The sequence below is a fragment of the Nerophis ophidion genome, linkage group LG11, assembly GCF_033978795.1.
Source record: "Nerophis ophidion isolate RoL-2023_Sa linkage group LG11, RoL_Noph_v1.0, whole genome shotgun sequence".
Taxonomy (NCBI): Eukaryota; Metazoa; Chordata; class Actinopteri; order Syngnathiformes; family Syngnathidae; genus Nerophis; species Nerophis ophidion.
The window spans coordinates 51,626,196-51,638,524 of NC_084621.1; the positions used below are offsets into that span (position 1 = coordinate 51,626,196).

General features: G+C 36.5%; 1 protein-coding gene across 7 annotated transcripts in view; it reads left to right on the forward strand.

The window, feature by feature from the left end:
• Positions 1-10,619, forward strand: part of LOC133562229 (growth factor receptor-bound protein 10-like) — a 168,280-nt gene extending 157,661 nt beyond the window's left edge. For 6 of the 7 annotated variants that reach the window (XM_061916220.1, XM_061916219.1, XM_061916222.1 and 3 more), the window contains 6 exons: positions 2,030-2,107; positions 2,271-2,387; positions 5,837-5,903; positions 5,985-6,072; positions 6,144-6,237; positions 9,661-10,619. In XM_061916220.1, coding sequence (XP_061772204.1) covers positions 2,030-2,107; positions 2,271-2,387; positions 5,837-5,903; positions 5,985-6,072; positions 6,144-6,237; positions 9,661-9,807 — 591 coding nt within the window. In that variant the 3' untranslated portion in view covers positions 9,808-10,619. The remainder of the gene's footprint in view (positions 1-2,029; positions 2,108-2,270; positions 2,388-5,836; positions 5,904-5,984; positions 6,073-6,143; positions 6,238-9,660) is intronic. The other variant, XM_061916221.1, reaches the window with a different exon arrangement.
• Positions 10,620-12,329: the final 1,710 nt, after the last annotated feature.

Sequence of the window (12,329 nt, forward strand, 5' to 3'; positions counted from 1 at the left end):
CAGTTTCTGATTTATTAAATTGTATAACAGTGCAAAATATTGCTCATTTGTAGTGGTCTTTGTTGAACTATTTTGAAAAAAATATATACAAATAAGTATAAACTTGTTGAAAAATAAACAAGTTATTCAATTATAAATAAAGATTTCTACACATAGAAGTAATCATCAACTTAAAGTGCCCATTTTGGGGATTGTAATAGAGATCCATCTGGATTCATGAACTTGATTCTAAACATTTCGTCCCAAAAAGAGAAATCTTTGATACTAATATTTATTGAACATGGTCACAAAAAAATCAAGCTGTCAACACTGAATATTGCATTGTTGTTGTTACATTCATATTTTGTTGAAGTAGTATTCAATAAATATATTTATAAAGTATTTTTGAATTGTTGCTTTTTAAAATAAAAATAAAAAATCTCACATACCCCTTGGCATACCTTTAAGTACCCCCAGGGGTACGTGTACCCTCATTTGAGAACCACTGAGTTAGAGAACAAATACCAAACCATGAAGACAGAACAAGTATTTATATCTAGTTTGATTTATCAAACAAATTAGTTGTAGCTCAATTTACAAGCTTAATAGGTTCTGTGGCGTAGATTTTTACTCAAAACAGTTCGTCTCCCTTTAAAATTAATTACAATCAATTTAATTGGTGCTTGCCCACTCATCCCCTGAAACAGCCCAATTTTAACATGTAATTTGCCTCCACAAAATATAAAACTATTAGACAAGGAATATTGTATATAAAACAATACAATAGAATGTATTAGTAACTACAGAAGTTTTATGAAGTAATGTAATAATAATGTACAGCATTTATCAATCATGACTTGTACTGCACTGTATCTCCTTCTAGCTGCTTTTCTGTCAAACCATCAGTAGCTTTTTCATATTTTCATGGATAAATGTCCACCATTTAGATATGTTTTAACATTCTTTGTTGGCATTTGACTCATTCTGTTTCAGTGTGGTGCAGACTAGAAGTGATACGCTTGAATTGTTTTGCCAAGTTAGCGACACGCTGACATGTCTTTGATGATTTATTTATTTAACTTAATGAATATATTCCATTTCTTCTTTTCAACACTGTCCTTCATACTCACTTTCTTCCTTCGCATGGTTGGAAAACCAAGTTATGTCAATCTCTATCTATGAACCAATGCTACGAGTAAGACCAGATGTTTTGGTCAGATCTTAAGTGGTTCACTGTGACATGTGCTTCACCAGCTAATGTTGGGGAATTTTTGCTTACAACTTCAAGCATAACAATGTGTTGAGAGACCGCCCTTATCTCAAAACAGCTGTATTTGCTTAAGACCGTAATTAAAAATGGTACTCAAACATAAAAATATGTAAAATGTATGTACAGGATTGCCACATTCACAGATATGTTAATATGTGTAGAAATGAAAAAACAATGTATTACCCTATGCATGGAAACAAAACCTTAACCACAAGTAAACGTGTTAATTTACTAGGGCTGTAAAACCATGACAAATTGTATTCCGATTAATCACATGGTTGCTGTAGATTACATTCGATGAATTACAATTGTATTAATTTCTAATTATATTAATCACGTTTTATTTTAAAAGAAAAAACAGTCAAGAAAGAAGGGAATATATAAGCACCTAACATGTTTATTCATTGGCTTTAACATTAATTTCATTTATCCACATTAATGTTCTAAGATTTTGAGTCATTTTACAAAGCAGATGGGTTAATTGCGTCCAAATTTTTAATTGTATTCATAATGAACATGGATTAATCGGCATGAATATGACAACAATCTGAAGGACGTTGTAGAGAAAGATCTGTAAAATTTACATGTGCTGATTTGTCTTCCCCTCCTATTTTATCCGAAATGTTGCTCACAATGACACGATTTCTGCCTTGACATAAGGACACTATAACAGCAAACTCTGATGTGTTCCATGAATTTGGGCTTAAAAAAGATGTCTGTATATTGTTCCTCTTTGCCATGCACTCATCAGGTAAGATTTATGTTTTCTTTTCTTCACAGTACGGGATTATATTGTACCAAAATTACAAGATTCCCCAGCAAAGAAAAACCCTGCTTTCACACTTCTCAGCACCCGTGGTATGTTTCTCTCATTACAGGAGTAGCTAAAGCTTTCTAAGTCTGACATCTATAAACTCTTAAGACTTAATACCATTACTTTGAAATGCTGACAAGTCTGTTTAGCATGTCCGCACCATGACACTCCTTATTTTGGCTCTAACGTCTACCCCCTCCCTTATAGCGAAGTGTGTCTGAGAACTCCCTTGTGGCAATGGATTTTTCGGGAACAATAGGCCGGGTAATCGACAACCCTGTGGAAGCTCAGAGCGCCGCCATGGAGGAGGGACATGCGTGGAGGGTGAGTTTCATCATTAATTTTTAAAATAACTAAATTAGTGTGGACTGACTTATCAGTTTAACGTTGATTCAATTTAACTATACAATACATTGGTACCTCGGTTTTTGTTAGTAATCCATTCAAAAAGGTTAAATGAAAACTGTGTACAAAACGTAAAGCAATTCTTCTTGTAGTAAAAATAAAGTACATCAAATTAATATAAACATATTGACACATTTTATAAATAATACTTAAAGTTCAGCATGCAGAAAACAATGTAGAATATGTTTCAATGATATGTATTAATAAAAATTTCTCATCACTTTCATCTTAAAGGCGAAAATGGCAATGAGAAGATAGGAAGGAGGAAAAGGGAGAGCCAGGCAGACGCCAGGTTTATAAAAAAAAAAAAAAATCAAAGTTCTTGCTTTTTTTTTGGCGCCATGGCGGATTATGTTGCTGTCGTAGTCAATAAAAAAAGCAGAGATTGAGTCTTTGGATTCTTTGTTTGGGCACTGGATTCCGCAGACTGATACAGCGCCAAATAGACTTGTTTTAAACATTGTTTTAATGTGCATCTGTACCTAAGTTAGGAATATTAAAAAAAAAAATCCATAAAACGTAAACAAGGAAAAATAGTGGACAAGAGAAAGTTGAATTGTACCACTAAATACAAAGTTGGACCTATACTGACAAAAGAACAATTAAAGAGATATGAAAGAAGAAAAGTAAAATACAAAAAGAGTGATACATGATAATTGATTGTTACATGATTGTTATGTAGTTTTGCTATATTAAAGAGAAACGGGGGAGGAAGGGTGGCCGATATTATTGATGGATAAATGTAAGGCAATAAGTGTAAGGCACACTCACTACCTGCATCAAAGTTGCACAGATACTGTTAGTTTTTTATAATCGTCTTCTGCCATCTACTGGATAAACATTTTTAATACATTAAACTTCAATTCCCAACTGTGACTGTAATTTCTCTATTAAATTGTTGTAACTATACCTGTGCATAACATTTTAGGTTTATTAACATTAAAGGAAACAACACGCCGGTCTTTCTTCGCCTTCCACCGTGGTTACAGTGAAGCCAAGTGCTACATATGCTTCATCATATTCTGGTTCGGCAAAAAAAAGGTCACACGTGCCCCCCTGGCATTGCACTGCGTCCTCCTCGGGAGGCCCGCCCCACTATTTGAAAAGGGCTGAAAAGCAACATGGAATATTGAATAATATAAAACAACAGATCTGCATTCATTACATACAAAATGATTATACAATATCCATAAGAGTACAATTGTTTACAGAAAAATTCAAGTACCGACAAAAAAGTAAAAATGATTTGCATGCAATCAAGTTGGTAACCAAAAAAATTTCACAAAAGCAAAGACAATTACAGTTATTTTTGTGTAGTAGGTCTTAAACTTTTACAAAAGCTGACTGAATATTTTCCCAAAACAAAAATGTAGCAAAATTTGGCAAATATATATATGTATATGTAATTTTGGTTAGTGAATAGTTGCACGGAAGGGAATACTGTACTGTTTACTGTTTGTATACACATACATACACACATACTGTATGTACTAGAGTTGTATGGTATACCAGTACTAAAAAGTACTGTGGCACATGAATTGAAATAGGTACTTTGCTGCCTCTGAAAAATACTGTACTTTTTATCAAATTTTTTTACGGACATGAATTTTTTTACAGACATGACAAACACCGTCCTCATGTTGCTTGTAATACGAGCAAAGCACATGTAAGTCAAAGCATTCGCACAGACCATTCATTACAAGCAGACACGGTGTGGAGACAGGAAAGGTAGAACAAAAATATTTTGGCCTAAAAACCTAACGATAGTGTTGAAGCTATAAAAACTGAAGCGCCGTTCTGCAAGCGGTGCAAACATAGCTAGCCAGTTAGCACGTAACATCCATTCCCAATCGGCAGTTTTTATAATCTACTTCTAACTCACTAATCTTCGACAAATAAACTACATTTCTTAAAAGGATGAGGAATAGCTGAACATGCTTCACTAAACACCGTAATAGGATACAATAAGCTAACCACTAACAGCAAGCTAATCCTCTGAACATAAACAAATGCCAGGGGTGGATCTACACAGACATCGACTGTAACGATACCAAGAACAAGAGCCGTACATAGTCGATAGTACTACAATGATTACATCCATTATGTTGATATCTCAAATCCTTTTGTCATTTTTGTATTGTTTATAAACTTAGGGATACGTCGACACAGTAGGACTTTAAATAAGACCAATGTATTACTTGGTATTTGATTGAAACCAAAATGTGTAATATCACCTAGAACTACTTTAAGTATCCAAACAACATAATAAAAAGTGCCTATTACATTTTAACATAAGTGTAGATAAACCTGTTACAACAGGAAGCAACCAAATCCACTCATCCATCTATTTTCTACCACTTCCATCCATCCATCTTCTACCGCTTATACCCTTTGGGGTCGCGGGGGCGGTGGCGCCTATCTCAGCTACAATCGGCCGGAAGGCAGTGTACACCCTGGACAAGTCGCCACCTCATCGCAGGGCCAACACAGATAGACAGACAACATTCACACTCAAATTCACACACTAGGGCCAATTTAGTGTTGCCAATCAACCTATCCCCAGGTGCATGTCTTTGGAAGTGGGAGGAAGCCGGAGTATTGCCCCCCTTAATTTAGACAAAATAATATGGGAAATGACACAACATGTTACTGCATCATCAGCAGCTAATTTAGGAGCCTTTGTTTGCTTACTTACTACTAAAAGACAAGTTGTCTAGTAAGTTCACTATCTTATTTAATGCCAAAATTATTCTTTAACTGCAATAAGATTTGCATTTATCCCATCCATCCATTTTCTACCGCTTATTCCCTTTTGGGGTCGCGGGGGGCGCTGGCGCCTATCTCAGCTACAATCGGGCGGAAGGCGGGGTACACCCGCATTTAAAATAAAGCAAATATAGTATATTTAAAATAAAGTAAAACAAAATATGACTATTTATTTATTTATAAAAAAAATAATATATACTATTAATAAATTTAAGTATCAAAATACAACCCTAGTATGAACATATCTTATCTACAGACACACATTTATGTACACATGGCATGTGTGTATTATTAACAAATGTGCAATGGTTGACAGTACGGTAACCAAGACAGATTTTTTCATGAATAGTTATTCAGCCAAGTTAGAAGATGCAGGTTCAAAAGTGTATTGTGTTGAATCTCAATAAATTGTGCAACAGTGCCTAATTTTACGGCTGGTAAATGTTTGTTGACATTTGACTTATCAAGGGATTTAAATATGGGTCACTGTCACATGCTCTATGATCACATTCAAGGTGTTATTATTTGTTTGAGTTGTGCAATAGTTGCTCATATCAAATCATAAGCTAATATTGTCGGTTTTTGTGACATTTTTATCCCAGAAGAGGAATCATCGAATGAACATCTTGGGCTCCCACAGTCCACTGCATCACCCCTCACTAAACTCTGGTAAATATAAAGGTGAACAAAGTACATTTTTCAGCAAGTTTATCTTCTAAAAAATGTCTTCCCCTCTAATATTGTTGTCAGTCATCCACCTCGCCCAGCTGTGGTTCCACGGCAGAATAACCAGAGAAGAATCCCATCGCATTATCCACCAACAGGGTCAAGTAGACGGGTAATTGAACACAACTCAAATACAATGAAAACTCCAAAGTGTCTTTCTGACCTTCTCTTTTCTTCCAACAGTCTGTTTCTGCTGCGAGTCAGTCAGAGTAACCCGAAGGCTTTTGTGCTTACTTTGTGCCATCACCAGAAAATCAAACATTTCCAGATTCTACCGGTAAGTTTTTTTAAATGAAATATTTTTGTCCCTCAGGTGGTGCTGAGTGGTGATTTGGCAACTCCTTACTGTTATCACCGCCAAATAGCAGGAAACAGAAGATGTGACTTAAGCAATGCTTTCCACATCGGCTAATTACTAATCAGGCTTATTTTTCCACAGAGGTATGATCAATGTTCCCTTCTTACCGTCCATTGTAACAGGATGTGACAATTCCCTGTCGACCAATCAACAGTGTTTTTGCATAAGCCAAACATATCTCCTTACTGTGACCCAACGCAAGTGTGCTGAAAAGCATAGCGGTGCAGGTCAGGACCCTTGACCATGGAAATGCCAAACCAAACTAAATCAAACCGTACTGACGTTATTTACGTTTTTGTTTTTTTTCATAGCAAAACTTGAACATTTATGTTCAAGTTGTGACTGTTGCAGAATTTAGGGATGTTTCAGTCAGGAAAGATCTGTAAAATACAACAATGGTTTTATAAATAAATATAAAAGTGTATAACCACCCTTTTGTCTCAATCAAAATAATATTCATCTGTAAATCGCTGTTAAAGTAGATGCATATTTTATCAAATTTAATAGTTATGTATATAATCATGAAGACAAAGTAAAATGTACATTACTAAAAATATTGTAGTTTTCAATGTATATCTACAGTTTGCGTATGACTAAACAAAATGTCAATTTTAATTAGTTTTGTACCTGAAAAAAATCAACTCTGAAACTGAAAAATCCAAGGTTTTACCTTTTATATATTTTAACTTTTTTCCCCCCAGAGTCCAAACTAATTTTTTTAACAGTTTCACTTTTTTTTCAAGTTCAAATCTTTCTTTTTTTCCAGAATCAGGCTTTTGGCCCAAATTTAACGTGGGGGCGTGGCATCACCTGGGAGGGGCGTGTCTCCATGACAGACAGCTTAGCAAAAACATTGCGTCTATCGCAAGGGACTTCTTTACTATTTTAGAGTAAGACATATGCATGCCATTTGCACCAAATGTTTTGCAAACATTCCGAAAAGAGGGGAAAAAAAAATCACACTTCAACACATTAAACGTTATCTGCCTCTTAAAACACCAGTTTAGCTGTGACAGTGTTTTAAAAGCCTATGAAGACGGTGTGCACTAATTACGCTGAAATCTAAATTTAAAAGATAATTAATACAAATCAGTTAATCGGTTATTGGTATCGTTCTTGAGAAGCAGGAAGTCATCTGTATTTGCTCTTTTATCCCATGATTTTTTGTAATAGTATTTTTGAACTACTATTACAAGTTGTAGTGTAATACAACTATAATACAATAGGCCATTAAAAACTTTGCTGCGGGCTTTAAATGGCCCTCAGGCCGCACTTTGGACACCCCTGGCTAGGGATGCAAGCATAAGCGTTATTGATGATAACCACTGTAAAAAACTCCTGAAGGTTTGTATTACCATTTTCAATACAAATAATTTCAAAACTGTGATTGATAAGTGCACTTTGGAAACTCACTGACTGACTGCTGCCAGCCCGCGAGCTTAAATGTCAACATGAAAACAAGAGACATTAACGTCTTCCACCATTAAGAAAAAAAGTACCACAATGTAAATCTTTTCCTTTCTTTTACTTGTAATTGGATTTGTGTATGTTTTGTAACTGGATCTGTGTGTTATTTTATTTTGAACTTTTGAAAAGGACCTCAGGCAGCCTGGCGTTTGTGCTTCAGGTAATTGGGATCCTCAACAAACAATAAATTTGAATGAACACATTGCTGTCTGAGCATTGAACCTGAAAGCTGTTTTCTCGTAGAACAGCGTGATCATTCCATAATCGGAGGAATCCAAAATGCAGGTGTTTTATGGTGCGTTCAAGGACCGCTGAATAAAGTAGTATGCAACAACGCCCGCTTGAAATAATAACTAATAATAATCGATTTTATTTTTTATGCACTTTTCATTTAGATAAATCTTAAAGGCCTACTGAAACCCACTACTACCCACCACGCAGTCTGATAGTTTATATATCAATGATGAAATATTAACATTGCAACACATGCCAATACGGCCTTTTTAGTTTACTAAATTGCAATTTTAAATTTCCCGGGAGTTTCGTCCTGGAAACGTCGTGTAATGATGACGTGTACGCAAGACGACACGGGTTTTTAGGAAGTATGAGCGCTGCGCACACACACAGCTAAAAGTCGTCTGCTTTAACGGCATAATTACACAGTATTTTGGACATCTGTGTTGCTGAATCTTTTGCAATTTGTTCAATTAATATTGGAGAAGTCACAGTAGAAAGATGGAGTTGGGAAATTTTAGCCTTTAGCCACACAAACACACGGTGATTCCTTGTTTAAAATTCCCGGAGCTGAAACTTTACTATGGATCAGAGAGCAGTCAATCGAAGATGAATCACGACGGAATGTCAACCAGCAGGTTTCGGTGAAAACATTGTGGTTAAAAAGTCGCTTCTTACCAGAGAAAAGCTGAGCTTGTGGCGTCCATAGCTGCCGTCGACTCCCCTGAGACATTGGAGTCAAGACACCCGTGGAGACACACTTCCGACTATCAGGTACTGTTAAACTCACTAAAACATTAGCAACACAAAAGAAAGATAAGGGATTTCCCAGAATTATCCTAGTAAATGTGTCCAAAAACATCGGAATCCGTCCCAATGCAATCGCGTTGTTTTTTTTTTTATAACTTGTTTTTTTTTTTTTTCTAGTTCGTCGCTATTAATATCCTCAAACACAAATCTTTCATCCTCGCTCAAATTAATGGGGAAATTGTCGTTTTCTCGGTCTGAATAGCTCTTTTTGTTGGAGGCTCCCATTAAAAACAATGTGAATATGTGAGGAGCCATCAAACATGTGACATCATCTGCGACTTCCGGTAAAGACAGGGCATTTCTCTTAGCAACGAAAGTTGCGAACTTTATGGTGTACTAAATCCTTTCAGCAAAAATATGGCAATATCGCGAAATGATCAAGTATGACACATAGAATGGTCCTGCTATCCCCGTTTAAATAAGAAAATCTCATTTCAGTAGGCCTTTAAAGTGCTACAGGACAAACCAATATTTAAACCAATAAAAGCTTATCCAATGAAACCGTTAAAATACTAAGACTAATACACTAGTAGTGAAGCATAAGGAACACAGAACATTTAAAATAGTGGGTTTTCTAATAGTTTGTCTATTTTATCTGATAAAAAATTACCTGGTCAAAATATTTCGGTGTGTTTATAAGTACTTTTTGATCACATTCAACAATGTGCCCCGTACACCTTGGACTGCTGCCTTGCTTTACATTTTCAGAAGGTCCTCAACTGTACATTTTGAAGAATCTACTAAGAATTACAACTAGATGATACGCGTGCACCATTACTGATTTGCGCAGTGGAACACAGACTGAAATATGTTTCTCTTCCATCCTGTCAGTGTGAGGAGGACGGCCAATCCTTCTTCAGCCTTGACGACGGTGCCACCAAATTCACCGACCTGATCCAGTTGGTGGAGTTTTATCAGCTCAACAGAGGAGTCCTGCCTTGTAAACTCAAACACCCGTGCACCGTCGTGGCCTTATGACACCTTCGGATCACCTGACCCCGCCCTCGCCCCCATCACTTGACCTGACTCTGACCCAGAACAGAACGAATGTTTATATTGGTCGATTTTTTTTTTTTAAGAAGTTGACAAATTGACTCATGTTTCATCGCTGTTGTTGTTTTTTATTTTTTGAAGAGTCGGCCAGATACTGCTGATTTATTGGATTCTTTTTGGGGTGCTGTGGATGTTGTGAAGTCCAACGCACACGTCGGTCAAGACAGGGAATGGAAGTGAACACAGCCTTTTGTGTCGTCATTTAGCTCGGACTCACTGACCCTCCAAGGTTTTTAATCTTGCAGACGATGAATTCTGGCACGGATCACTTTGCTGTCTCAGAACCGGAGTCTTGTTGGACCTTCTCTCCACTTCTCCTGCATTGATTGTCGCTTAGTTTTGCACTCATCCAAATGGGCGTGGCCTTTCCAAGGGGTGCTGGACTTCTCTGTCGTTGGATTGCTTTTTACTGTGAGATGTACGCCACCGCCCTCTAGTGTCTGAGGCGTGTAAAGACAACTAAACTCAAAAACGCTGGCGCGTGTGAATCCTCTGAAGTATGGAGAAGTCCACGGATGGTATGGGAGGACGTGGTTTATTGAACACTTTGGGGGGAAAACAAATATTTTTTTATCAGCAGACATTACAGGATATGTTTTGTCTTCACTTGTTTGCAAAGAGTTTTCTTTCGGCGCCACCGGTTTGCTGAATATGTTTGACTCTTCCAGTTCCAGTTCATCACACTGCCATACTGTTTTTCAGAATGATGTAAGAAATAAAACTAAATTTATTTTTCAGTTGTGGGCAAACTAGTGATAATATGTCTGGGAATCACATGATACAGAAAGCCAGGTGTAATAATTTATAATAATGCTGGTCAGGAGATAAACCAATCAGAGATGCCTTAGAACTTGCTGGATTCTGGATGGTCTTGTCCACGTCGCTCTTTAACAAGGTGCTGTTAGACAACTAAATGAATTAGTGTGCGTTTCCTGACACACTTTAATGTTTTGCTCAAATAATGTACACTAGGGTGTTTCAACTGGCCCGAGTTCAGTTCAAAACCTGGGAGACAAACGTTTTTGTAGCAAAGTCCTAGAAAAGCTAAAGTGGTCCTGTCGTATAGAGGAACTTGGACCACTGTAAACACATTGCCAGATTCTTGCATTCAATTTTTAACCTTAAACTTATGATTTGCATAACCGAGGCGTTCCTCAAGGCACCCCTATAAGTTCTCTCCTCTTTACATTTACAAGTTACACTTTGTTTCCCATATTGTGATCTGCAGTATGTAAGTAAGGTGTTGCAGCTTGTTTACTTCAGATACAATCAGATGTTATTTGTCCAACCTCTTTAGATTTACAAGTAATCTTCCTCAAGGTTCCATTTTAGGTCTTTTTTTTTTTTCACCCACTTGGGCTGCAAATTCAACTCTAAAAATGTTTCCAGCCGATTTTAAAAATGCAGTCTTGGATGATATTTGTCTCGCTTATTGTTTTTGTTTTTTGCAGAAGGTCCTTAAAAACACCAGAATTCTCCTTTAACTCTGACAAAATAAATAGACCAGAATCAAATGTCAACTGTAGACAACGCTGGTTCTCCAGTCTCTGGAATATACAAAATAAGTAGTGAATGGAAGAGTCTGGCCCCCCGGTCCTCAGCTTTCTGGAAATGTGGCCCTTGAAAGAATTTAGTTCCAATATTCCTGGTGTACTCCCTTTGTCTATTGGACACACAACCTGCGAAATGAACATTTAAAATCCATCCTGTGGTCGTTTTCAGTCATAATTTCATTTTGGAGGTCATTTAGGACGCTGGAGTTTCAACTAAAAAGTGTCCCTAATAATGTTGTCCCATGCTCAATGGTTTACTATTAATATGGCACACAAAAAAACTGAAAATTAAATGCCAAGTAGATCACTTCATCTTAGCTGGCATTACCAGTGTAGAAATATGATATACTAAAATGTGACATACCAACAGTCCTAATTTATGTAAACTTTATGGTCAAAATATTAGGATCAGGTCTCAGTACCAGACGGCTGTATCTGAAAATGTGAGTTTAAACAGGATTACTTGGAAATAGTTGGATGGATTCCCATTATTTCTATTTGGCCAAGTCTTTATTAATTAGTGAAGGAAGCCTCAGTGGCCTTTAGATAAGGTTGGGAATTTGGTTCTGTTTGTTTTGTTTTTCCAACACGGACGTCTCCAATTCTAAGAAGTAGATTTTAAAAAATGTTTGATATTCTCTGCATTTTTGCTAATTTGTGTTCACCTTTAACATTGACCGTCCCATTTATTTTAATGCAGTAGCCCCTCTTTTGTCACATAAACAGTTTTTTCTTTGTTTAATTTGTTTAGATATCACCTTATGATTTAGCAGCAGGTTGTCTTACTGAGCAAATGCGATGCAGTATAGCCAGACTACATTGACACTGTGTATGGTCACCATTATTTATCTAAAATGCAATGAGTTTTTCATCAGTACGGTTTCATCAAAAATG